The sequence below is a fragment of the Podarcis liolepis genome, assembly GCF_965112155.1.
Source record: "Podarcis liolepis genome assembly, chromosome: 15".
NCBI classification, from domain to species: Eukaryota; Metazoa; Chordata; class Lepidosauria; order Squamata; family Lacertidae; genus Podarcis; species Podarcis liolepis.
Window position 1 is genome coordinate 23,972,944 of NC_139566.1, and position 25,436 is coordinate 23,998,379.

Below are 25,436 nucleotides of genomic sequence, written 5' to 3' on the forward strand. Positions count from 1 at the left end.
AATGTGGTCCTGTGTGCTGCTACCCTGGATGAGACCCAATGTGGACCTGATGACTCTGACCTCAGCTGGTTTCTCCCAAGCCAGCACATACGTCAAAGGCTCTTTAGTCCACCCTTCCTGATGCAGACTGCTTGGTCTGAGATCACCTTTACTCACCCCAGGCAGCGAGCAAACATTGCCATCCATCTTTTACTTGGCACTAAAAAACATTCCCGCCCCCCTGGGGGGTTTAATACTGCAAATGAGTTATTCAGATATCGCAAACAGGTTGCTTGCAATGGGTGTGTTGTTGTTTTTTAACTCACTGGATTTCCTATGGAAAGGGTAAATCCTGATTAAATGAGGGTGGGGGGGAGCAGCCTGGGATTTTGATGCCAATGATATCCTGTGGATCTTGCATAATAGGTCTTGCCTGCCTGAGCAGCAATGATTCTGCAATAAACACCTGTCTAAATGCTGCCAGAGCTACGGAACCTTAACACCATAGTACCAAAAAACCCCCAGGATCACATCTGATTCCTTTATGGCTAGCTTAATGAAGAGTAGAAATTACAATTGCTGAAGGGAATTTCACACCCATGTGCTGGAATTATCATAATCAGGTTCTTGGGCTATGATTTTTAGAGAGAGTACTGCTACAACACTTATTCTCCAGTTAAGGTAAAGGTAAAGGGACCCCTGACCATTAGGTCCAGTCATGGCCGACTCTGGGGTTGCGGCGCTCATCTCTCTTTACTGGCCGAGCCGGCGTACAGTTTCCGAGTCATGTGGCCAGCATGACTAAGCCACTTCTGGCGAACCACAGCAGCGCACGGAAACGCCATTTACCTTCCCGCTGGAGCGGTACCTATTTATCTACTTGCACTTTGACGGGCTTTCAAACTGCTAGGTTGGCAGGAGCAGGGACTGAGCAATGGGAGCTCACCCCATCGCGGGGATTCGAACCACCAACCTTCTGATCGGCAAACCCTAGGCTCTGTGGTTTAACCCACAGCGCCACCCACGTCCCCATACAGGCTCTTGGGTACCCTATAAGGGGGAAGGAGCAGTGTTTTTCTTATAACAGTCACCCAAAGGGGGGGGGGAATACATCTCTTCTTCCTCCGTTCTCTACACCACATATAAATTTATAAACCACTATCATCCTTCATTGTCTTTCTTCCATGTGCTTTTCATTTTATTTTTGCCTTTCCTTGTAAGGAAAATGCTTCAGCCATTCCCACAATCATTTCAGTGACCCTTTCCTGACCCTTTTCTTGCTCTGTTGTATCCCATGCGCTGGGGAGCAGATCCTTTACAGAAGTCCTCAATAAACCATTAAAGTTATTTGAACAAATAATTATACAAACCAATACAAGTTTATTGATTCCCCCCCCCTTTTCAGACATGACATTTAAGTGTTAATTAAAAAATAAATAAAATCCACAGTCAGACACAGGGTGATCACAATTACCCTTTATCCCTTGGGGAAAGTTCCTTGTAACATCCCTTAAATTAGATTATGGTGATGGAAGGGAAGGGATAAAATTTTTTATATTTCCTTACTTGTAAAGGTGGGGGGATGCATTTTATGTCGTGAACCGCCCTGAGATCTATAGGGCGGTATACAAATTTAATAAATAATAAATAAAATAACAATTATTCTCCTTACCCCATAGAAAGTTTCCATTCTGTTGTATCCAACTAAGTTGGAGTTAGCCAATTGAAATTAATAGAATTCAGTTAAACACGTCAATTAATTTAAATGGATCCACTCTGAGTAGGTTGACCATTGCCTATAACCCATTCCATTCAGGATCTGGCATGGGGAAAAAGTATTTCCTACAGTAGGCATCCCCAAACTCAGCCCTCCAGATGTTTTGGGACTACAATTCCCATCATCCCTGACCACTGGTCCTGTTAGCCAGGGGTGATGGGAGTTGTAGTCCCAAAACATCTGGAGGGCCATGTTTGGGGATGCCTAGCCTACAGGGTATCAAAATGCAAGTCAAGCCTGATTACATTTCGCTTGTCAATTTACAGCCACCCCAAAGTTGGCTGGTGCCTTTAACTGAAGCTTGATTTTCAGTCATGTGCTCTGCCTACAAGTTTAACATTCAAAGCACATGGCTTTCCCCCAAAGATTCCTGGGAACTGTAGTTTACCCCCGAGCTGCAATGCCCAGGATTACAATACCCAGAACTACAGTTCCCAGGATTCTTTGGGGAAAGTTAGGTGGTTTAAATGTAATTTCCACGCAGAGGAAAGCTCCGCCTGCTCATTTCTGCAGATCGAGTTGTTCTTAAAGGCACGGGAGCAGGCCAGGCTGATCTCCCTTCGCCAGCACCATCCTTCACCGACTCTCAGGACGAGTTGTCCTCTTGAGCCGCACATGACATCATACACAGCCGGACAAGCACAAACACGTAGCAGAGGCCTGATCAAAGAAATGGGAGTCTGTAAAAAGAGATAGCAAAACATTCCTGCAAAAGAAGAAGCCTGTTTTGCAGAAAGAGCAGGGAGAAAGCTGGACTGGAGAGAAGGCAGTTCAGGAAGAAAGAGAGTGGATTGGTGGAGCATCTACTTTGCATGCAGAAAGTCTCAGATTCAAGTCCAAAGCTTCTCCAGGTAGGACTGGGAGAGAACTCTGACACCCTGGAGGGCTGCATAAGACAATACTAAGCAAGATGGACCAACGAGGCAGCTTTCTAAATATCCATGCTAGACTGAGAAACTCAGATGATAACTCTGAAGCTGTAGAGAGGGTGGAGCCGCAGTAGATCAAAGATGTATGATGGGCTGGGAAAGCATTCTCATTTTTTGTCCTGAGAGGCTCCAATGGGGTCAATGGACCTGAAGCAGAAGTCAACCCATAAATACCTTGTCCGGCCTGCTCCTCCAGCTCGGTCCTTGCATCCATCAGTGATCCAAAAAGTTCAGCCAGCAAACGCCTCTGACCTGGGCGATGTTGCACACAAGGGTGAGCCTACGATGTAGGATGGAGGGAGAGGAGTTTGTGTGTGTTGCAGGAATAGAGGTACCACCTCCAACATACATGAAAACGGAGGCCTGGAGTTTGGGGGTTTGAAAAGCGAATTGGAAGCATTTCTCTATTAACAGCATTCCTTAAGAAATACTTTTTAATGCTCGTCTCGGTTTACGCAGCACCGTGGACAGCGATAGCGGACGCAATCTGTTCACCAGCGACTGGAATCAAACCGTCTGGACTGAAGGATCCTTGTTTTCCTTCCCTTTGCCAGAGATTCCCTGTGCCTTTCCCAGAGGTTTGAAGACGGGCAACGCTTCCCATCCTAAGTCTTGGATGTCAGATGACGTGCTGCGTCGGTGTTAAAAATGATGGCGGTTTTTCCCTCCCACAAAGAGAAGAGGAGAATTCGGGAAGGGGAGAGAGAGAGAAGAAGAAGAAGAAGAGAAAGTTAGAAAGTTTGATTGCCTTATTTAAATTATTCATCCTCAAGGCCTAATGGACACATTATTTAATAGCCCTTGTTCCCATTAAACAAACAACTCACTGCATTAGTGGCTCAATACTCTTTTGAATCACAAGCATTAAGTCTCCACTGGTAGCTGTCATCTCGCTGCCAGTTCGTGCTGAATTATGTATCAGGGCGATCTCGAAAAATCAATGGATTCCTGACTGTCAGGAAATGGTTTGATATTCACTAATGGCTTTTGTTTTGTTTTGTTTTTTGGTGTTTTCATAAAGCCTTCCTTGTTTTAACATAGAAGAAGCAATCAGCCACACCCTGGGCAATTACCAGAGCCGCTGGTGCTCATAGCGGCAAAGCACAGCTGTAACGCAGAGGCAGGAATGGGGGACTACAACTCCCAGCTGGACTACAACTCCCAGAAGCCCTAGCAAGCAGAGCCAATGGCCAGGGGTGGCGGGTGGTGCAGTTCAGCAACATCAGGGGGGGGCAAAGTTTCCCCACACCTGACTTAAAGGGGAAAGGAAGGTCATAGTTAAGGAGAGAGAAGAGTCACAGCTCAGTGGTAGATTCTATAGGCATAGGCAAACTCCGGCCCTCCAGCTGTTTTGAGACTACAGTTCCCATCGTCCCTCACCACTGGTCCTGTTAGCTAGGGATGATGGGAATTGTAGTTCCAAAATGAGTCGAATGTGTGCTTTTATTTAAAATGCATCTCTGGGTTATTTGTGGGGCATAGGAATTCGTTCATTCCCCCCCCCATATAGTCCAGCCCCCCACAAGGTCTGAGGGATGGTGGACCTGCTGAAAAAGTTTGCTGACCCCTGACCCCTGAGGTTTCCACCAGGAGTCTCCCTCATAGCAGTTGCAGCAGAGGGAAAAGACCCCAAAGGACTGCTGTGCATAATGGATTGTGTAAGTATGTGCCTCCCACAATTTCTACCACATCTAATGCAAGTATTATGGACTTTGTCCAGTTTAGAGCAAAAGTGAGCAAGGATTTGATATAGGTTCACAAAATTATGGCAGGGCATGAAGAAATGGATAGGTTGCTTTTCTCCCTCTCTTATGACAGAAGAACTTTTGGACATGCAACGGAGCTGATTTTTGGAAGATCCAGGGCAGATGTTTTAAAAAAGGACTAAGTAATAAACAGTTTCAAGCATGCAGGCCTAATTATTTAGCAAGTTTCTTGAGAGCTCTGGTTTCGGTTGTGGAGGAGAGAAACACACACAACCCATCCTCCTCAAGCACGGTGTCCAGCAGAAAGAGGTGAAAAGTTCGTGCCCATCTCAACTTGTGTGTCTTGCAGAAACATCCCACCACAGCCCTTCTGCTGCTCCTGTGTCTTTGGGGACAGCTGGTAATTCCATCTGCCAGGATGAAGAGCCAGCGATGTAAATATGCCAGCGAAGGTTGCCAGACACCCAGGACGTGGCTGTACAGCAGAGGAGCTAACTTCCTGTGTCCATCCACGAGTGGCATCTCCCTGCAATCTCTCTTTGACAACAGAGTGCCCTACAGATATTTTGGGGTTATTTCTTTCTTGCATTTATATTTATATTATTTATTCTACAAGGAGCTCAAAGTGGCGTACAGTGGTACCTCGGGTTACAGACGCTTCAGGTTACAGACTCCACTAACCCAGAAATAGTACCTCAGGTTAAAAACTTTGCTTCAGGATGAGAACAGAAATCGCACGGTGGCAGCGGGAGGCCCCATTAGCTAAAGTGGTACCTCAGGTTAAGAACAGTTTCAGGTTAAGAACGGACCTCCAGAACGAATTATCTTCTTAACCTGAGGTACCACTGTACGTGGTTCTCTCCCTCCCCATTTAATACCCACAGCAAACCTGTGAAGCAAATTAGGCCGAGAGGCAGCGACTGGCACAGGGTTACCCAGTGAGTTTCACGTGGCCGAGCGAGGATTTGAAACCCTGGTTTCCCAAGTCCAGAGCCGACACTCCAACCAAGACGCCACACTGGCTCTCGAAGAAGTTGTATTCCAAAGAATCTGGGGGGCACCAGGTTAGCAAAGGCTGCTCTATGAGACAGTGGCGTAGCGTGGGGGGTGCAGGGGGGGCCAGCCGCACCGGGCGCAACATCTGGGGGTTAGGGTTAGGGGGCGCAAATCCACGGGTTAGGGGGCGCAAATTACTTGCCTTGCCCCGGGTGCTGACAACCCACGCTACGCCACTGCTATGAGAGCGCAGGATAGCACTCTTCAACCTTGGAGCTCCACATGTTGGAATCCAACTCTCATCATCCCTGGCAAACTTAGTCAATGGTCAGGGATGATGGGAGTTGGAGTCCGACAGCATCTAGGGACATGCATAGGTCATTGACACAGAGATTTTTATACGGGGGAGAGAAATAACCAAAAGGCTGTGTCAAGGAAAGCTGTCTTTCACATTGCAGTTTCCAGGTGGCCAAGAGTTGGAGATGATGCAATCTGGAGGGCCGCAGGGTTCACAATCCTGGTTCTAATAAGGTAGCCAAATGCAACAGAGGCAAAATGCTCCTGCACCTTGAATAGTATTGAAATCCCCTCTTCTGTTCAGCTCTTAAAGGTGCAGGACCTCTGGCTACAGTCTTTGGCTATGCTAGTCTTTGGCCTACCTGACAGGAGTGCTGTGAAGATTCTGGAGATAAGTAGCAATGTGAGCAATCCTTAATTGGATAGGGTGGCAGGCTCCTGCCCCTGACTTTGTGAAAGGTGAAGGAGCCACAGTCCCCTTTTGCATCCACTCCCCCCAATTCCCTACCTACCAAAAGGGATGCATACAGCAAGCCCAGTTTACACAGGGGGAGCATTCCAGGTATCATCCCTAAAGCCAAAATTGCATCTAGTTAAAAACACTGTAAGTCCAATGGCAAGTGGGATTGCTAAAGTCTTTTTTCCTGGATGCCCGCCCCCTTTCTATTTTATTTTAATTTTATTTTGCATAAAGCTGATTGTACACAAGTAGTAGTAGTAGTAGTAGTAGTAGTAGTAATAATAATAATAATAATAATAATAATAATAATAATAATAATAATAATAATAATAATAATTTATACCCCACCCTCTCCAGCCAAGACCGGGCTCAGGGCAGCTAACAACCAATAATAAAAACAAGTTGATTAAAATACAATTTAAAAAACAAGTTTAAAATACAACATTAAAACATTAGGATGCAGCCTCTTCACAGGAGGAGAAAGGGCTTACTGCATTTCAAAATACTGTATTACTTTAGATAATTTGATCTTCTCACTTGCATACCTTATTTGACTAGGCACAGCAATAGGTAAGGAGCTCTGCAGGCATCCAAGCACAACCTCCTGACTTCTGGGTTTTCCTTTCACCCAGGTTCTGTCCACATGAGATTTTACACCAGGCATAGGCAAACTCAGCCCCCCAGATGTTTTGAGACTACAATTCCCATCATCCGTGACCACTGGTCCTGTTAGCTAGGGATGATGGGAGTTGTAGTCCCAAAACATCTGGAGGGCCGAGTTTGCCTATGCCTGTTTTACACTTTCAACATGTTCTTCATAGTCTTAGGGACTAGGAACTTAAATCCCCTCTTTAATGAAAATCGAGGTCCCCACCTCATACCGAATTCTGCACTCAACTTGCACAAGCAGCACCCATGAGTAGATTCACACATGCCTGTGCATCACTGGTCTTCAGCTGGTCAGCTGGGACCCACTAGTGCGTCACAACAGAAACATCACAGGCATGCAGATAGATGGCGAACGATTAAGAAATGAGGCCTCCAAAGCCTGTTTGGGTTAAAAGTGAGCCATGGGCCTGAAAAGATTGATGATACCTGCTGTACATGATGTTTCAGGCATAGGATTATTCAGATACAGGAATCTACCTTATACTGAATCGGATTATTTGGTCCATCTAGCTCAGTATTGTCCGCACTGATTGGCAGCAGCTCTCCAGGGTTCCAGACTGGGGAAATTCCCAACCCTACCTGGCAATGTCAGTGATTGAACCTGTGACCATGTGCATGCAAGGCAGATGCCCTACTACTGAGCTACAGCCCTCCCCAGCCTTTCAGCTGAGTGGGTGAGCCACCTCCGTGGGAAAATGAAGTGATGGAACACCTTTGCCTATGGCTGTTGGGCCACCATGGCTGCTTCCGCCCACCTGATGATACTGCCATGAACCTGCATGTGTGAAACCAGCCTTCCCTTCATTCCCTGCTCCATTCTTACGGTTCAGGCCATCAACCTTATTGTTTCATGCTTCTAAGAACACCAGGAGAGCCCTATAGCTGGATCTAGGCCAAAGGAGGCCCATCCAGCCCTCTACATCCTGTTCTCACAGTGGCCAACTAGATGCCTTTTCTGGGAAACTCACAAGCGGGACGTGAGCAAAAGAGCCCTCTCCCCTCCTGTGGTCTCCAGCAACTGCTATTGGGAAGCACTTACTGCTTCCAACCGTGGAGGCAAAGCTTCGCCATAATGGCTAGTAGCCACTGAGAGTTTCTCCTCCATGAATTTGTCTAATCCTCTTTTAAAGCCATCCAAGTTGGTGGCTATCACTGCCTCCTGCAGGAGCGGGTTCCGCAGGTTAACGATGTGCTGTGTGAATAAGTCCTTTTTTTAAAAAAATCCAGGGGTAGGAAACCTCAGTCCAGTATATCTGAAGGAGCATCTCCACCCCCATCATTCTGCCCAGACACTGAGGTCCAGCTCTGAGCACCTTCTGGTGGTTCCCTCACTGCGAGAAGCCAAGTTACAGGGAACCAGGCAGAGGGCCTTCTCGGTAGTGGCACCCGCCCTGTGGAACGCCCTCCCATCAGATGTCAAAGAGAACAACAACTACCAGACTTTTAGAAGACATCTGAAGGCAGCCCTGTTTAGGGAAGCTTTTAATGTTTGGTGCATTACTGTATTTTAATATTTTGTTGGAAGCCGCTCAGAGTGGCTGGGGAAGCCCAGCCAGATGTGTGGGGTACAAATAATAAATTATTATTATTGTTATAATTACCTAAGGCCTGGGGGCTGGATCCGGCCCAATTGCCTTCTCAATCCGGCCTGCGGAAGGTCCGGGAATCAGCGTGTTTTTACATGAGTAGAATGTGTCCTTTTATTTAAAATGCATAGGAATTTATTCATTTTCCCCCCAAAAATATAGTCCGGCCCCCCACATGGTCTGAGGGACGGCCCGCGGCTGAAAAAGGTTGCTGACCCCTGGTTTAATCCATCCCATATCTTCCGCTTCCTTAGATGTTGGTCAGTTCTAGTGTTAGGTGAGAGGGAAGAAAAGTTTCCTCTGTCTTCTTTCCCCTTGTTAACTGTTAACTCAGAAGCATACTGGCTCTGACCGGGGAGGGAGGGCATAGCATAGGAAAGCCTGGGTTCTGGAGCAGGCCAAAGGCCCACCTTGCCCAGCGTCGTTTCCTTGCAGCTGCCAACCAGATACCTCTGGGAAGATGCCTCTGCTTCTCGCTGCTTAGGCTGAAAGTGCAAGCATTTCCCATCTTCCTTCTAGATACTTGACGGAATTCCCCCCTTAATCTTCTTTGGGCTAAATTTATCCACTTCCTTCCACCTTTCCCTTATGCAACTTTCCCTTTTAGATCCTACATCGTACCGACAAGGTAAGGCTGCCAGCTGGCGATGCAGCCTGACCTGAAGTTCTAGGGTCTTTACAGTGCAATCCAATCCGTGTCTACTCAGAAGGAAGTCCCACTGGGTACAATGGGGCTTACTCCCAGGTAAGCGGGGATAGGGTTGCAGCTTTGGCCTCCTCCTCAGGATATCCGGAGGAAGGACTAAGATTTATGGGGGGACAGGGGAAGTGTGCACAGGATTGCACAATCAGATGTCATTACTACCACTAGTCTCATTATTATTCATTCAGAACCTGAAATCACACACAAAAAATGTTTTTAATGTATTTGGGCTGTTTGCCTGCTCCTTTGATCTGTTTTTGTGCGGGTGTTTTGTTTTGTCTTGTTTTTTGGTATTTAAAAAACAGCTCCACTAGTTTCAGCTCATGAGGACTAGAGACTTTATTTCTTAAAATGAAAGCTTTGGCTTATCGGGAATTAAACCAGAGCCTGTGTGTTGCCCAGTGGTGTTTTGGTCTGGGGTCATGTTGGGGACAAAGACCCATTCATATTTCTGCAGCAGGGTCCCTGTCCCTAGACTCCTGGATTCACCCAATCAGCATGAAAGAGGAGCTTTTTTAGCTACCGATAAGCAGCCTTCTCCCACTATGTGCTGATTGGAAGAAGAAGAAGAAGAAGAAGAAGAAGAAGAAGAAGAAGAAGAAGAAGAAGAAGAAGGAGAAGGAGAAGGAGAAGGAGAAGGAGAAGAAGAAGAAGAAGAAGAGGAGGAGGAGGAGGAGTAGTTTGGATTTGATATCCCGCTTTATCACTAAGACTCCTAAGGGCCAGGTACACAGCCCCAGAGGTTTGCATTTGACCCCCAAGCACTCTATCTGATTTAGAAGAGTCTGGATTTGATATCCTGCTTTATCACTACCCGAAGGAGTCTCAAAGCGGCTAACAATCTCCTTTCCCTTCCTCCCCCACAACAAACACTCTGTGAGGTGAGTGGGGCTGAGAGACTTCAGAGAAGTGTGACTAGCCCAAGGTCACCCAGCAGCTACATGTGGAGGAGCGGAGACGCGAACCCGGTTCCCCAGATTACGAGTCTACCGCTCTTAACCACTACACCACACTGGCTCTTGAAGGCAACTGGAGTGAAAGGAGGCGAGTCAACCATTGAGAATGGGCTCCTAGGGTCACTCTGGAGAAGGTGCATGGGAAGAATACCCAAGGAGGAGTTATTGTGCTCCAAACAGGGGTGGACTTTGGTAATATGACACCCTTGAGCAAGGACAAAATTTGATGCTTCCCCCACCCCCAGAAATATTTCTCATTTTTGCAATTATTCCTTTTGGTACAGTTGATTTTTATGGATCTTCTCACTAGGTAGCCTTATAAATATACGTGGTTGTTGTTGTTTTGCCCCCCCCCCCGGCTGGGCATCCTGTGTGCTGCGGGGGGGGGGGGGGACAGCCCACACTGCCCTAAATCCAGAGCTGTTCCCTACCAGAGAAGAATGGCAAACCCAGCTGGCGGACTATGCCAAAATGGCAAAGCTGACTGGAAAACTCAGAAACCAAGAGGATAAAAACTTTATAAATGAATGGGGGAAATTTACAAGTTATTTAGGAGACCACTGTAAGCAGATGGAAACAAGAGCAGGATTTTGACATACTGGTAGTGTAAAAAAAATATTATGGATAATATGGTTTGATATAATAACTGGAGTACAAACTAATATGCAGTTGTAGATGTTTTAAAAGAAGACTCCGTGGACAGGATGGGGGGAAGTCGCGAGATTCGAAGAATCTCCACATATAGTGTTACTTTGTTGATGTGTGTTTATTTGTTTTTGTTTTTATGAATCTGGGTAATCGGAGTATCACTGAGTCATGCCCGAGGAAGCGTTGTGCGGAAAATGTTGACTCTGGTGAATATTATGCCAAATTGTAAAAATTAATAAAAATTATTAAAAATAAAATAAAATCCAGAGCTGCTCCAAAGCCCAAACATTTGGGAAGACTGAAAACAGCAGATGTTCCAGATTCAAGGGAAGGGGGTGCATGTTCTGTTTCATCCAACGGACCTTCACGGAAACCACAATATAACTTGCTCCAAAAGAAGATATCGGAGCGCTCCAAATCATTTGCCCATGTACGTGCATGGAACATTGTAGAACTAGCTGACAGGCAACCCATGGAGATCTGCATTGATGGTTGCAATGCACCCCTAATTACTGAAAATTAATAAGACTGTTTTTAGAAGGCTGCATAACCTCAGAAGGGGCTGGTGGCTTTGAGCCTGCCGCTACGCTACAAGTCACCGCTCCCCATTGATTGACCCTCTTCCTCTGGGCCCACTCTGCCCAAAGAGAGGGGGGCAAGGTGGGCAAAGGCCATCTCCTCTTCTCTTCTCTCTTCTCCTATCCATGCTTCCTGGAGCTCCAGGAGTTGGCAGTGGTCCCCCCACTGGGATGTGGGCACTGGTAGGTACCCAGCGAAGCCAACTCCTGAGTGCTGGCCCTGCCCCTCTAAGCATGCAGAAGCACAGGAAACACAGATTAAAGAAGATAGCATAATCTTAGAAGCTGCCATAGCTGCGAGTATCCACTACAGTACTAGAAATAACTGTCCTCCCTCTCCCTCTCTCCCTTCTCTGCAAATTAACAGCGTTGTTCAAGATGGCATCAAGTTCTAGCGCGTTGGCTGGAGAATGGCAAAATCTGACTTACCGTAGTGAAATGAACCGCACAAAGGATACCGATCAACACGAGGCCAATGAGGATCGCTGCGATAGCAACCAGGAGTGCGGTGTGGCCCAGTCTTTTTGACCCCTCTATATCTCCCTGTGTGTAACTGTTTAATGCCTGCAGAGGAGAAATGCGATTTTCATTAAAAAACCAACCAACCAACCAACCAACCTGTGCCTCCATTCTCACTCCTTTTGTCACCATTGGCGGGTGAGGTCTTGCTGCCGGAGGCACTGCCACCGAAGGCTGCATGGTTGGCAGTGTTCTGTGACGGGGCCTCTTTGGTGGTGGCCCCCCAGTTGAGGAATGCCCTCTCTAGCCAGGTGTGCCTGTCTCTATCATTATTAACTCCCTAGGAGAAAATGTCCCTGTTCACCCAAGCATTTGGTGGCTGAAGAATACTGCGCCTGGTCACCTCGAGAGAATAGGCTGGAAGTATGTTTTTGATTGGAATTGATTTTAGGACATTTTAATCTGTTTTATAATATTTTTATTTTTCTTTTTACAGTTTTGTATCTGTCTGCCAGCCTGGGATCCTTGGGGAGGAAGGGCTGTGTATCAATTCAGTAATGAATAAATCATCGGCATAATACTTTAACAACCAGCTCACAGTTTTTTCATTCTCCTGTCCTCTCTCCCCCTCCACCCAAATCTACTATATGTTTTGGAAAGCTGTCATGCATCTCTTAAAAGATATTGTGACCAATTCTTACACAGTGGTTCCTGTGATCAAGATCATAGGTTTTGGTCTGTGCTTGGATATACTTGGAAACCATTTTGAATCAAGAATGTGGACTGAACCTTTAAAAGCTGTGCTGATTTTAACCACTGATTTCAAAAAGGTACTGGGTTTCTTTTTTTTTTGTTTGTTTCCTCATAATTTTATTTATTACAGTGGTACCTCGGGTTAAGTACTTAATTCGTTCCGGAGGTCCGTTCTTAACCAGAAACTGTTCTTAACCTGAAGCACCACTTTAGCTAATGGGGCCTCCTGCTGCCGCGCCGCCAGAGCATGATTTCTGTTCTCATCCTGAAGCAAAGTTCTTAACCCGAGGTACTATTTCTGGGTTAGCGGAGTCTGTAACCTGAAGCGTATGTAACCTGAAGCGTATGTAACCCGAGGTACCACTGTATTTATGTACTCATTGCATTTATATCCCACTTTTTCTCCGCTGCGCTCAAGGCAGTGTATGTGGTTCTCTCCCTCCTCATTTAATCCCCACAACAACCTTGCAAGTTAGGTTAATGACAGGCCTGAGGTCACCCAACGCACTCCATGGCTGAGTGGGGGATTTGAACCCTGAGCACGTCAAAGTGCAAATAGATAAATAGGTACTGCTCTGGCGGGAACGTAGACGGTGTCTCTGTGAGCTGCTCTGGTTCGTCAGAAGTGGCTTAGTCATGCTGGCCACATGACTCGGAAGCTGTACGCTGGCTCCCTCGGCCAATAAAGCGAGATGAGCGTCGCAGCCCCAGAGTCGTCCGCGACTGGACCTAATGGTCAGGGGTCCCTTTTCCTTTACCTCCCGGGTGCTAGGACCTGACACTCTAACCACTACGCCACACTGGCTATTCCCAATCAACGCCAGGGACGAAGCGGCCATTTATCCAGGAGCTGATTATTACTGCTGCATTCGTTGTACGGTTCATTGCTCCACCACCGCTGATCAATAAATCCCACAGCAATTTAACTAAGTGCTGCACTTCGAAGGCTTGGCTGTCCACTTGAGAAAATAGGCATCTGAGCAGTGCGAGGTGGAGGGGAGGAGGAAAAGGGATTCTGGTTTTACCTGGAGGCCATAGATATCATTGTACTGGCCAGGCATTTGAGTAAGAGGGCAAACTATTTTTAGGTGTGGTTTTACTGACATTTATTTGCTCCTAAATTGTAGCTGACTTTGGTTTAAATGACTCTCCCATGAGGAAAATTTGCAGCATTTGGGATTTTTTTAGTTTAGAAAAAAGGCGAGAAAGAGGTGCCAGGATAGAACCTTATAAAATGATGCATGGCACACAAAAAGTGGATGGAAAACAGCTTTTCTCTCTCTCGTAATTCTATAACTCAGGGACATAAAATTAAACTGAATGATTTGGGACAGATAAAAGGACTCTTTCACACAGGACACAGTTAAACTATGGAGCTCACTCCCACAAGAGCCAGCGATGGCCACCAACAGCTAGAAGTTCTAGGTTCGATTCCTGGCATATAAACTACACAAAGGTCAGATGAAAGCTGAGGGCAAAAAGCTAAATCCTCTATTTATTTACAAGTAAGGTGACACAAGCAATTTGCACAATGGCTCCTGATATCACGGAGCAGTTTTTCAACTATGTTTTGATATTGGCCACCATTGTGAATCAATATGGCAGACTCAACATTTTAAAAATGCACCGATCTGGACATTTCTTAAGGTATATAGACAGATTTTTGCATGTCTGTTTGGCAAATATACACATCTCTTTTTGCAAGACATTTACCCCAATTTAATTCACGTTTGTATATTGTTTTCATGAATATATACGAGGACCTCGGTCCCCCTCTACCTTTGATGGAACAAGTGGTTTGCTCGGAGCTCTCCATGGTGCTGGAACCTTCCCCTCGCCACCCGTCCCTCAGATCAGAGCAGGACGAAACCTTGAGAATGGCCATAGCTCAGTGGCAGAGCATTGTCCTGGCTCCCATTTGCTGAAGGAAATTGATACACGCTTTCCAAAGGCTTTTATGCTTAGATTATTGTGGTGCATAGGCAGATTGTTGGCTTAAGGCACTTTAGGCAATACTCTTTGCTAATCCTCATTACAGCTACAACAAAGGTAGGCGCTCCAGCTGGCAAAGCTTTGAAAGATGATCCAATGACTATCCTGAATATAGGAATGGGGTGTGCTCATCTTAAGGCTGAGTTTCTGAAATCTCTTGCAATGCTCAGTAGGCAGAGCTCTCTATTTCCTTCTCTTTGGGCTCCTCCTGGACTTGGGTGACAGGGAACAAGTCGCTACCACCTGAGAGGTGGCTGGGACTGGTGAACTATTCTCTCCTGGGAAGGCAGAGCTATTCCCAGTATCAGACAGCTGTGTCTGACAAGAGGTTCTCCACCAAACGTGGAAAGGGAGGAGGGGAGAGAGCAGGCTAAGGAAGCCCCCCACTCTGCAATCCTTGCTAGCAGATTCCCCCATTCCCAGCAGATGCCCCACATCCCACTGGAGGCCTTCCCCATATCCCCCCTCTGCATTTTCCCGACTTGGCCAGCCCATGATAAATAAGCATCTGCTTCGAATGCAGAAAGCCCCTGATTAAATTCTTGCCATCTCCAGATAGGGCTGGGAGATACTTTCATCAGTGCGGACTGTTAGAGGGGGTTTTTCTTCTGGTGGCAGGTGACAGAAACTACGACACCATGAGACCGGTGTAAAATCAAATCAAATAAAGGTTTTATTACAAAACAACAAAGTTTGTGGGTGTTTTTCCTTGCAGGCAGATTCAAACTGCAACTTTTCCTCCTTTTGTAGTCATGACCAGCTGTACCCAATCTGCCCAGAGCTCACAGAAACAGTTCTTAAAGGTACAAACATCTTGACTGTTTCTTTGCAGAATGACTCCCAAGACGGACAATCAAGGGAGTACGAAGTGGGGGGCGGAGGGGACAGGCTGCCCCAGGCACCACTCGGGGGTGGTGGTGGCAAGATGGCCTGTTGCCCCCCCCCCCAGCTGTAAAGCAGCTGAGAGCATGCACACAGTTAGTATGTGCGCCGCTCATGTGGTGTTTGCATGGTCTGCCGCTCTCACACACTGTCCATACGGACTGGCTCTCACACGGCGACCATACGGGATGCCGCGTGTTCGCCCCGCCCCAGGTTCCTCCGCCACTGCGGACAATTCTGAGCTAGCTGGAATCAGCGATCTGACTCAGTATAGTGGTACCTCAGGTTAAATACGCTTCAGGTTACATACGCTTCAGGTTACAGACTCCGCTAACCCAGAAACAGTGCTTCAGGTGAAGAACTTTCCTTCAGGATGAGAACAGAAATCGTGCTCCAGCGGCGCGACGACGGTGGGAGGCCCCATTAGCTAAAGTGGTGCTTCAGGTTAAGAACAGTTTCAGGTTAAGAACGGACCTCTGAAATGAATTAAGTACTTAACCCTAGATATCACTGTATACGGCATCCTATTTCTCCTCCCCTCAGAGGAATTGCTATAAATTGTGGCAGGTTGGGAGCACAGGCGTTTCACAACGGATGCAAGCTTTTCAGACTGCCAGGGCCTCAAGAAGACATTCTGCAGACAGAATAAATCCTATTGGCTATACAACTAGGCAGAGGTCTACTCTGCCTAGAGTACATGCGATGATGGCATGCGGCATTAGCTGAATTGCAGGCCCGGAGGGAAATTGCTAGTGGATCAAGTTTCTCATCTGGCCCTTTTTCAGAAGCAATGCAGCAAATATATCATGTGGGCATTCCTGAGCTTCTCATTACACTTGGGTTTTGTGGGAGCCTTGCAAGAGCTTATCCATAAGACAATACAAAACGAATACATTGCAGCTTCTATGAGAGTGAGGGCCTCCTGCCTTCCTGGGGTACCCTCTGGGGGCCAAATGGGTGGAGCCAGAAGCACAACTGGGTGGAGCAACATATTTAAATTTGACCTCAAGGAGGGCGTGGCCTGTGGAGAGTGCCAAGGGTCAGGCAGGGATGCCTGGAGGGCCAGTTGTGGCCCCTGGGCCTGAAGTTCCCCTACCCAGTCTTGTATGAGTTGATGGCCATGTTTGCATGTAATGATACGCCAGATGTTATGGCTTATCATGGTTTATTGTGAAAGAACAGAAGGCGGGTATATACTGCCCAATTGCCTCCTCTTCTATCATCCGCTGGTGGAAGCAGAATAATCAAACAAACCAAGAAGCCTTGGCTTTGTGTTACATCAGATTCAAGGATTGTGGTTTGTTTTCTCCTAAATGAAATGGCTTCATTCCCCCCCCCCCCGTTCTGTTTCATGTATTTTCTATGGTAAGCCCAAAGGCTTCCCCCCTTCTCCCTCCCCGTTCATTTTTCCTTTTGTGACGTGCCTTTTAGGCCGCAACTCTAAAAAGTTAGGGTTGCCTTGTTATTGATCTTTGCCAACCACTGCGGGAGGCTTCTTCAGCTGGAGAGAAAGCTAAAAATGCTTCAGTTAAAGACGTTTGTTTCGTTTTATTTATTAAGGTGCTTTCATACCGCTCTGCACCGCCACAGCCACCTCGCAACGAAATAATCTGAACCAATTCGCATACATTCCCTGCATAAACTAATGCAGGAACAGCGACGTCCTTCATCCATCTCCACCTGTAAAAGCCTGACAAAAGAGGTTTGTCTTCACCTGAATTTCTGCAGGGCCTCAGGCCTCCTCATCGCTTAGAGCCAAGCTGCATTTTAACCTTTCAGGAAGAAGACCTGAATCTTCCAACATTCAGGTTCATTGGATATCCACAAGTTCTAGCATTAAAGAGAGGGAGAAAAACTTTTCTCTAGTCACTTTCTCCCAGCTGTGTCCAACGGTACCTCGGGTTAAGTACTTAATTCGTTCTGGAGGTCCGTTCTTAACCTGAAACTGTTCTTAACCCGAAGCACCACTTTAGCTAATGGGGCCTCCCGCTGCTGCCACGCCGCTGCTGCGCGATTTCTGTTCTCATCCTGAAGCAAAGTTCTTAACCCGAGGTACTATTTCTGGGTTAGCGGAGTCTGTAACGTGAAGTGTATGTAACCTGAGGTACCACTGTATAATTTTATAAGCTTCTATAGAACCTTGGGCCCGGGGGCCAAATTCAACCCTCCACATGGCCCCTGAGACTCTCCCCATGCCCATCAAATAAATGAATAAAAATACTTAACTAAAAATAGAAATTGTAGAAAGAATTGGACAGATTTTCCTGAGCACGTGGGGTCAAAAGAAAGTCATTTAAAAACAGCTGAGACCCTTCATTCCAAATGTGCTAGATACAGAGCCAGACGGATGATGATGCCAGGTGGGGTGCCCCCATTGCCCCCCAACATGAATCCTGGCTACACCTATGCCCATGCCACACACCCCTCTCCAGCCACATCTCTCCTCCCCAGGCCACAGCCCTCACCAGCCCTGCTTTGCACCTTCCTTGAGTGTTTTGCCTGGCTGGAATGTGTCCTTGAACTGTGATCGTTCCTCTTGCTTGCCTGGATTATGAGTGTGTGTATGTGTGTAGAAACTAGCCTATTGTACAGAGGTCCAATTTGCATCTGTTGCTCCTCCCAGTTTTCCTTCTGGCTCCACCCACCACTGGCATGTGGCCCCTGGAAGATTGCCCAGAAGGGATTTGCGGCCCTCAGGCTGAAAGAGGTTCCCTACCTTTGATGCAGAGGAACGAGTGTGGACAAGGCAGTTGGATATTGCTGTACTGGGCTGGTGCCATTCGTACTTGTTTTTTTGTTGAGCCATTAACTCTGATGGCGAGAAAATGGTACCCATTATTTAAAGAGCAGATCAGCAGGGTGAGATATCTGTATAGTGATTCGAGGCATCTCTTTTGAGCTCTCAAATAACCCTTGCTGCTTGAAAGCTTTATGGTCCCCAGAGAGATGGGGGAGAAGCCATCTCTCTTAGCGAAATACCTTCTGTCTCCAGTCCACCGTCCTGCCAACTGCAGACGGAACGTGCTTCGAGGTTCTTTGGCACACACAAGCATACACCCTTAGCCTCTCCTAATCTCTCAGGGCTCTGAAACGGCCAGCCATTTCTCCCTTCGCGCAAGTAATGGACCGCAACCCATTAGGTTGGCTAAATGGACTCTCTCGGAATGGATGGTCCGTGTCGTGCACATATCCACCCACACTTCTACACTTATCTTCCTATATGCATAAAAATGTAAGGTTGTCGTCACGTAGCCCCCCCCCCCCATTGGGAGGACTCTGGGTCTCGCATCAAAATACCAGATTTGCAGGAAGTTAGGGTGGGGTGAGGAGACAAGCTGCACAACACCAGCGGCCATGTCATGGGAGCGAGGAGGGAGGGGCATTGACAGGTGAAATGTTGTGGCTGAAAACAAGAGCAGAGGTTTGTGTGAAGTAGGGATGGAGGGAACTGAAGGAACTTGGGGGGGCATAGTCATGGGCATGCCTGTGAAAATGGGGGTGCAGAGTGGGACGGCAGAATAGAAGAGAAAAATGGGGAACAATAGGGAGCTTAGCAGTCACTTGAGGTGGGAAGGGGAAGCTCTAGGGGGGGCAGAGAAACGGTGGGAGGTTTGTGAACTGAGTGAGCAGGGGCGCAGCCTCTAGCAATCAATACGGGGAGAACAATCTAGTGTACATTTGTTGCAGAAGGGTCTCATATGCACAGCCCAATGTTGCTCCTATTGAAAAAAGAGTTGCAACTGGAAGTGTTTCTGATCTCCCGAATCCTCTATGTGCCTGCATGCGCCCGCACACACACATGTACACACATGCACACACGGGACTTTTTTTGGCACCTCATCTCCTTGACCTATTACAGCTGAACTCCAGAGCGAAGACCTAGCACCTGAATTTGCTTCTTCCTCCTCCCTCCTCCTCCTTTTTCCTTTTGCATTGTATCTTTTAGCTTATAAGCCAAGTCTTATTATTGGTAGCTGTAAGCCACTCTGGGAAGCTTCCTCCCACCCTCAGCTGAAGAGCAGGGGTCAAAATCTTTCAAACTGGTAAATGACAGTCAGGGCTAAGTTGGGCTGTTGAATGGTCCTTTGGCTACAGGAACCTCTGCCTTCACACTCCTCTTGGGCTTCTGGGTTGGCAGCTAGGAACATAGGAAGCGGCCATAAACTGAGTCCATCTAGCTTAGTATTGTCTACACTGGCTGGCAGCATCTCTCCCAGGCTTTCAGACAGGGGTCTTTCCTGGCCCTACCTTGAGATGCTGGGGATTGAACCTGGGTCCTTCTGAATGCAAGGCGGATGCCGTACCCCTGATCCCAACCCTACCACAAACTGCATCCTACCAGGACCCCAGAGCTTGTGGTATTTTTTTTATTGCAGGGTGGGTGGAGGAGACCGATGAGCTGATCTCATACCCTTTTCCAGGCTAGAGCTCCTAAACCAGGGGTCTGCAACCCGCGGCTCCGGAGCCGCATGTGGCTCTTTTACACCTTTGCCGCGGCTCCGGGGCAGATACTAGCGAGGGGAGGAGGCGCACTGTGCGCCCCGACACTCCCCACTGTGGCGGGCGCTGTACTGGCTGTGACGTCGCATGGGGGTGGTGCATGCGTTAGTCACGCACCGTCCCAACGTCACCTTCCCGCCCGCTGTTAGATCGCGGCTCCGGAGATATATTTGTTTTAAATGTCGCAATGGTTTTGCGGCTCCCAGTTTTTTTTCCCTTCGAAAACGGGTCCAAGTGGCTCTTTTTGTCTTAAAGGTTGCAGACCCCTGTCCTAAACCATCTTTGCTTCCTGGATCTCACTTCCATCTAGCCTAGAATCTGCCAGAACACAGGGCAAGGGAGTTCACCACCCTCTGTTCTGAAATTCACACCTAAGGCACTGGAATGGAAAGAATAGTGAATGGGATGAGAAGAAAGTTTAGAATTGCCAGGGGGGTAAGGATGAGAGTCCCATGGACTGCAAGAAGATCAAACCTATTCCTTCTGAAGGAAATCAGCCCTGAGTGCTCACTGGAAGGACAGATCCTGAAGCTGAGGCTCCAATACTTTGGCCACCTCATGAGAAGAGAAGACTCCTTGGAAAAGACCCTGATGTTGGGAAAGATGGAGGACACAAGGAGAAGGGGACGACAGAGGACGAGATGGTTGGACAGTGTTCTCGAAGCTACAAACATGAGTCTGACCAAACTGCGGGAGGCAGTGGAAGACAGGAGTACCTGGCCTGCTCTGGTCCATGGGGTCACGAAGAGTCGGACACTACTAAACGACTAAACAACAATAACAAGGATGACAACTTGCCAACAAACCATGCACCACTATAAAAGACTTGTGCACATCTTCCTCATGTGTGCATGTGAGGATTGAGCAGGTCTCCCGTCCTGTCTTGCACCCAACTTGGATCCAGGCCCTGACCCAATTCAGGAACCTTCCAGAGTCACACAGGGCTCCTTCTCCCTGCTTTCCTTGCCTTGCATTTTGACAGCCCTGGATTGCTGCAGGGAGACTTGATCCAAGCCAAGGATATCCAAGGCTGCCTCACTATGATCCACCCGAATCCCAGGTCAACCCAGATCCACCCAAGGTGGTGTGTGTGCTTCTCCTGCGCCTCATTCAATCCCCACAACAACCCTACGAGGTAGGTTAGGCTGAGAGTGACTGGCCTCCAAGGGTGACCCAGCGAGCTGCATAGCCAAGCGGGGATTTGAACTCTGGTCCCCCAGGTCCTAGTCTGACATGCTAACCATTTCACCACACTGGCTCTCTGGTTTTAACTTTGCTGTTCTATCTTTCCTATGCCTGGTGCTGTACAAGACACAATCACTCGCCGCTCATTATCTGAAATTTCTCTCTCTCTCTCTGAAAACAAAGCCAATGGTGCATGTTCTTGAAATTGTATTTATTCATTGCACTTATATCCCATTTTTCAAAGAGCTCAAAGGTTCTTCTCCCCTCCCCTGTTGGATCCTCACAACCACCCTGTGAGGTAGGCTAGGCCAAGAGAGAGTTAGGAAGTGACGCAAAGTTGCCCAGTGAGGGAAGGAGGATGTGAACCCTGCTCTCCCGGATCCCTAGTCTGATGCCGCAACCGCCACACCACCCTGATTGTTGTATGGACTGGGCACCAGAAGGAGAACAAGTTCCAGAAACAAGACAGTCAGATAATCAAGGCAAGTGACTGAAAAGCAGCATCTTTGCACTACAAAAACCACAACTTCTATCCAGTACAGTGGTACCTCGGGTTACATATGCTTCAGGTTACAGACTCCGCTAACCCAGAAATATTACCTCGGGTTAAGAACTTTGCTTCAGGATGAGAACAGAAATCGGGCTCCGGTGGCGTGGCAGCAGCAGGAGGCCCCATTAGCTAAAGTGGTGCTTCAGGTTAAGAACGGACCTCTGGAACAAGTTAAGTACTTAACCTAAGGTACCACTGTATTGATAACAAAATCTTGAGACAAAAGGTTACAACCTTAACATAGGCTTGCACCAACAGCAGAGTGAGCCCCACTGAACTCCGCAGTGCTTAGGATCCGGAGTAAACTCAGGTCCCCTCCAGATTGGGGCTGTGTAAACACACATTTCCTTTTTACTCTGCACCCACTGCACTCTCACCCTGGGTTCAATCCACATCTATCCTGCCTTTTGCTGCTCTGAACCTCTTTGGGACGAAGGTAGGGGAGAGAGAGAAATGCAATAATAAATAATGATAAAATCTACCCTCAACTGTGATTCCTTCATTGCAGGGAGTAGGGACTAGACAACCCTTTTGAGCAAGTTCCAGCTCTAGAATTCTATGATTCTGGGTTTTTTTTTTACAAAATACTGCACTCCCCCAAAAAAAAACACACACAGCCACCCTGGCTTTGATCCCAACTGCGGGGAAAAGAACAACCTAGCTGGATTTTAAGCCAGCAATATGTACACACAGCTTGTGGTTCTTTTGGGAGAAAGATTCAATTGCATAGCTGCAAATTTAGGGTTGAGCAATTAGAAGTGGGTTAAAGTGTTCTCGGGCAGTAAATTCGCCTTTTTTTTAAAAAGGGGGGGCTTTTTCAGGAAGGAAAGTAGTGCAGAAATGCTTGGGGAAGTGTGGATTGACAATGGAATGACAGGACATCTGGAGGCTCCCTCCCTAACATTGCATCTTGAAACCATCTATTGCACTTCCTGGAAAGTTAAGCCCAGCTAAATATCACCCAAGAAGCTTGCTTCTGGGCCAACCATTAATAGGTCGGGGCTGCCATCACATCCATGCTTCCTTAGATGCAAGCCCCTGTTTGAACTCCATGGTACTTTTGAGTTACACCTGCAGTGGATCAGAATCTAAAGATGCAGTGGAGACTGAAGCTGGACAGGAGAGATTCTGAAAAATAAATTTCATAGGGGGTGTTGTGTCCCCTCCCTCTATAGTCCAGGGGAATCACGGGTCAGCTGGGGTTGTCATTAGACCCACTAAAAGTAAGGAACATGGATAACCAGTGTCCTTTTAATGTCGGCGAATCTCTCCAATGCTGGTTCTACTCAAGAGTAAACCCCCTGAAGTCAATGGGCATGGCTACCTCATGCCCATTGAGTCCAACCAATATTCTCTTGAGTAGGGCTTGGAAAGAAATCAAAAGGTCTACTCTGAGTAGGGTCCAGCTGAATACAACCCTTTTAAACCCTAATGTTTGATGTGTTACAGTATTTTAATATTTTTTTGGGAAGTCGCCCAGAGTGGCTGGGGAAGCCCAGCCAGATGGGTGGGGTATAAATAAATTATTATTATTATTATTATTATTATTATTATTATTATTTTGTCCTTTCCAAGTAAGAGCTGTCCAGTAGGAGGCGATGAACTGGGGAGGGGCGCAATCGTGGAGATAGGGACGCTCCAGCCCCGACGGCGCCCCCTTAAACCCACCCCAAAAAAACACCACACAAGGCTTACCATCACTGAGAAGACGAAGGCCACGATGTTGATGGGGTAGGACGGGCAGAAGCAGGAAAGGATACTGAGCCACAGGTAGTTTTTGGGCGCGTGGATCTCCTCTTCCTCGGGGCCCGGCGCCTCCTCGTCGCCGTTCATCTGCAGGTCGGCGCCGCTGTTGCTCTTCCCCAGACCCCGCCTGAGGTCCGAGTAGGCGGGCGGCGGCGAAGACGAGCCCTCCATGAAGCCGGCGCGGGAAGAAGGAGAAGAAGGGAGAAACGAAGTTCGACGGGGCGGACGCGAGCCGAGGAGGAGCGCACGCCTGCTGCTGCTGCTGCCCCTGCGGCGGAAAGAGCTGCTCCGTCGGCCGCAGAGAGAGCCGCTTGACCTCGCTCAGCCCCTCTCCTCCTTCTCCTCCTCGCTCCTGTCTCCGTTCAGGGACGGCGGCCAAAAGGCAGACCGAGCCAAGCCCACCTCGATCCCGGGCAAACTCTCAGGTTTCGCCAAGCTGAAGAGGTGGCGGCTTGGGGAAGAAGAGATCGCTCCCGACGGGCTCAGCAAGGACTGAAAGCGCCTTTGGTATGGCCAGCGGCGGCGGCGGCGGCAGTAGCAGCAGCACCAAGGCACTCGGAGCGCCGTCTGATTGGAGGGAAGGGACGCCCACTTTGGAGTTACACGGAGCTCTTCGACCCAATCAGGTATTGTGGGGAGATGGGAGGAGGAGGCGGAGAGGGCTGGGGAAATGGCTCTGAGCCAGGATGGCTAGACGGTCTTTCCAGGCAGTATGGCAAGGGGATGATTGAGGTCACATCCAGGGGTGCCAAATAGAATAAAATATTTTTGGGGGGCTGGAGGTAAGCCCCACTGATCACATATGGTACACCCACCCACCCACACCCACCATTTGAATGACCATAATGGTAATGACCATTAACTTGTGGGGCGCCCCCCTCAAATATTTTATTGGAGGGGCGGAAAAGAGCCCTCAGCCCCAAGGAGTTGCCTCCTACGGTCACATCTGCACCATGTATTTAAAGCAAATTCAACATGGCCGGCTTCCCAATCCTGGGAACTCTAGCTTACCTCTCACTGAGCTAGAATTCCCAGCACCCTTAACCACACAACCGTTTCCGGGATTTCCAGGGAGGAAGCCATGTGCTTTAAATGTGTTGCATAGATGTGACCTGAACCTCCAGAGCCAGTGGTTGTATACCACTGAAATCAGTTGCTTCAGAGCAACAGGAAGAGGGGAATGTGGAAGTTTCCCCTCTCTGCCTGCTCTTTCCCATGCAGACGCATCAGCCTTTGGTGCAAGCTGAGTTACATCTCAACAGTTCCAAAGTCCTGGGTGCAATCTCCAGGTAGGGCTGCCAAATGTTTTCAGCCTGAAACCCCAGAGAGCCACTACCAGCCAGTGTAGACAGAACTGAGTTAGGTAGACCCAGTGGTCTAACTTCGTATAGGGCAGCTTCCCGTGTGAGACGTGGCAATCAAGCGATGTTTTACAGCAGGGGTAAGCAAACTAAGGCCCGCGGGCCGGATCCAGCCCAATCGGCTTCTCAATCCGGGCCACGGACAGTCCAGGAATCAGCGTGTTTTTACATTAGTAGAATGTGTCCTATTATTTAAAATGCATCTCTGGGTTATTTGTGGGGCATAGGAATTCGTTCATTTTCTTTTTTTCAAAATATAGTCCGGCACTCCACAAGGTCTGAGGGCGGACCGGCCCACAGCTGGAAAAGGTTGTTGACCCCTGTTTTACATCCACATCTCTTGGCATAATAGGTCAGTGTGTCTGGCTGTGAACCAGAAGGTTGGTGGTTCGAGCCCACTCAGGGATGGCTATGGGGAGGGACTTGGACTAGATGACCGCTGGGGTCCCTTCCAAATCTATGATTCTATGTGTCAATGGGGCACTGGAAAACTGCACAGTACACTGGTCTTTCTTTACTCCAAAATGGCGCACACTCTCTCCAGCAGATTGCTCTCCTTTCCTGATAAACCAGGGAGGGACATGATTACGAGGGAGAAAGCGCAGTGGCTGATGGTGTGTGGATTGGATGGTGGCCTTCTGGTCTGCTGGAGGGAAGCCACTTGCACTGTGGTAAGGCTGTGCTCTATAGGAGGCAGCAATCTTCAGAATACCAGCTGCTGGAG

The 25,436-nt window shown here is 48.0% G+C and overlaps 1 protein-coding gene across 2 annotated transcripts; it reads right to left on the bottom strand.

Moving 5' to 3' along the window:
* Positions 1 to 1,339: 1,339 nt before the first annotated feature.
* TMEM233 (transmembrane protein 233) lies at positions 1,340 to 23,802 on the bottom strand. Of its 2 annotated transcripts, XM_083478961.1 has the most exons (3): positions 23,301 to 23,801; positions 11,714 to 11,848; positions 1,340 to 3,316 (listed from the first exon to the last, which is right to left on the bottom strand). In XM_083478961.1, the coding sequence occupies exons 1-3, from the start codon at positions 23,520 to 23,522 to the stop codon at positions 3,305 to 3,307; spliced, it is 369 nt and encodes a 122-aa protein (XP_083335087.1). In that variant the 5' UTR covers positions 23,523 to 23,801; the 3' UTR covers positions 1,340 to 3,304. The 2 variants fall into 2 exon arrangements, with proteins under 2 accessions (XP_083335087.1, XP_083335086.1); XM_083478960.1 differs by lacking the exon at positions 1,340 to 3,316 and having other exon boundaries at positions 9,893 to 11,848; positions 23,301 to 23,802.
* Between the last annotated feature and the right edge of the window lie 1,634 nt (positions 23,803 to 25,436).

Excerpts from the sequence above, each read along its gene's own strand:
- TMEM233 (XM_083478960.1), bottom strand. The coding sequence starts at position 23,522 with ATGGAGGGCTCGTCTTCGCCGCCGCCCGCCTACTCGGACCTCAGGCGG. Across the intron at positions 11,849-23,300 it reads CCTTCGTCTTCTCAGTGATG|GCATTAAACAGTTACACACA; the intron begins GTAAGCCTTGTG and ends TCTCCTCTGCAG.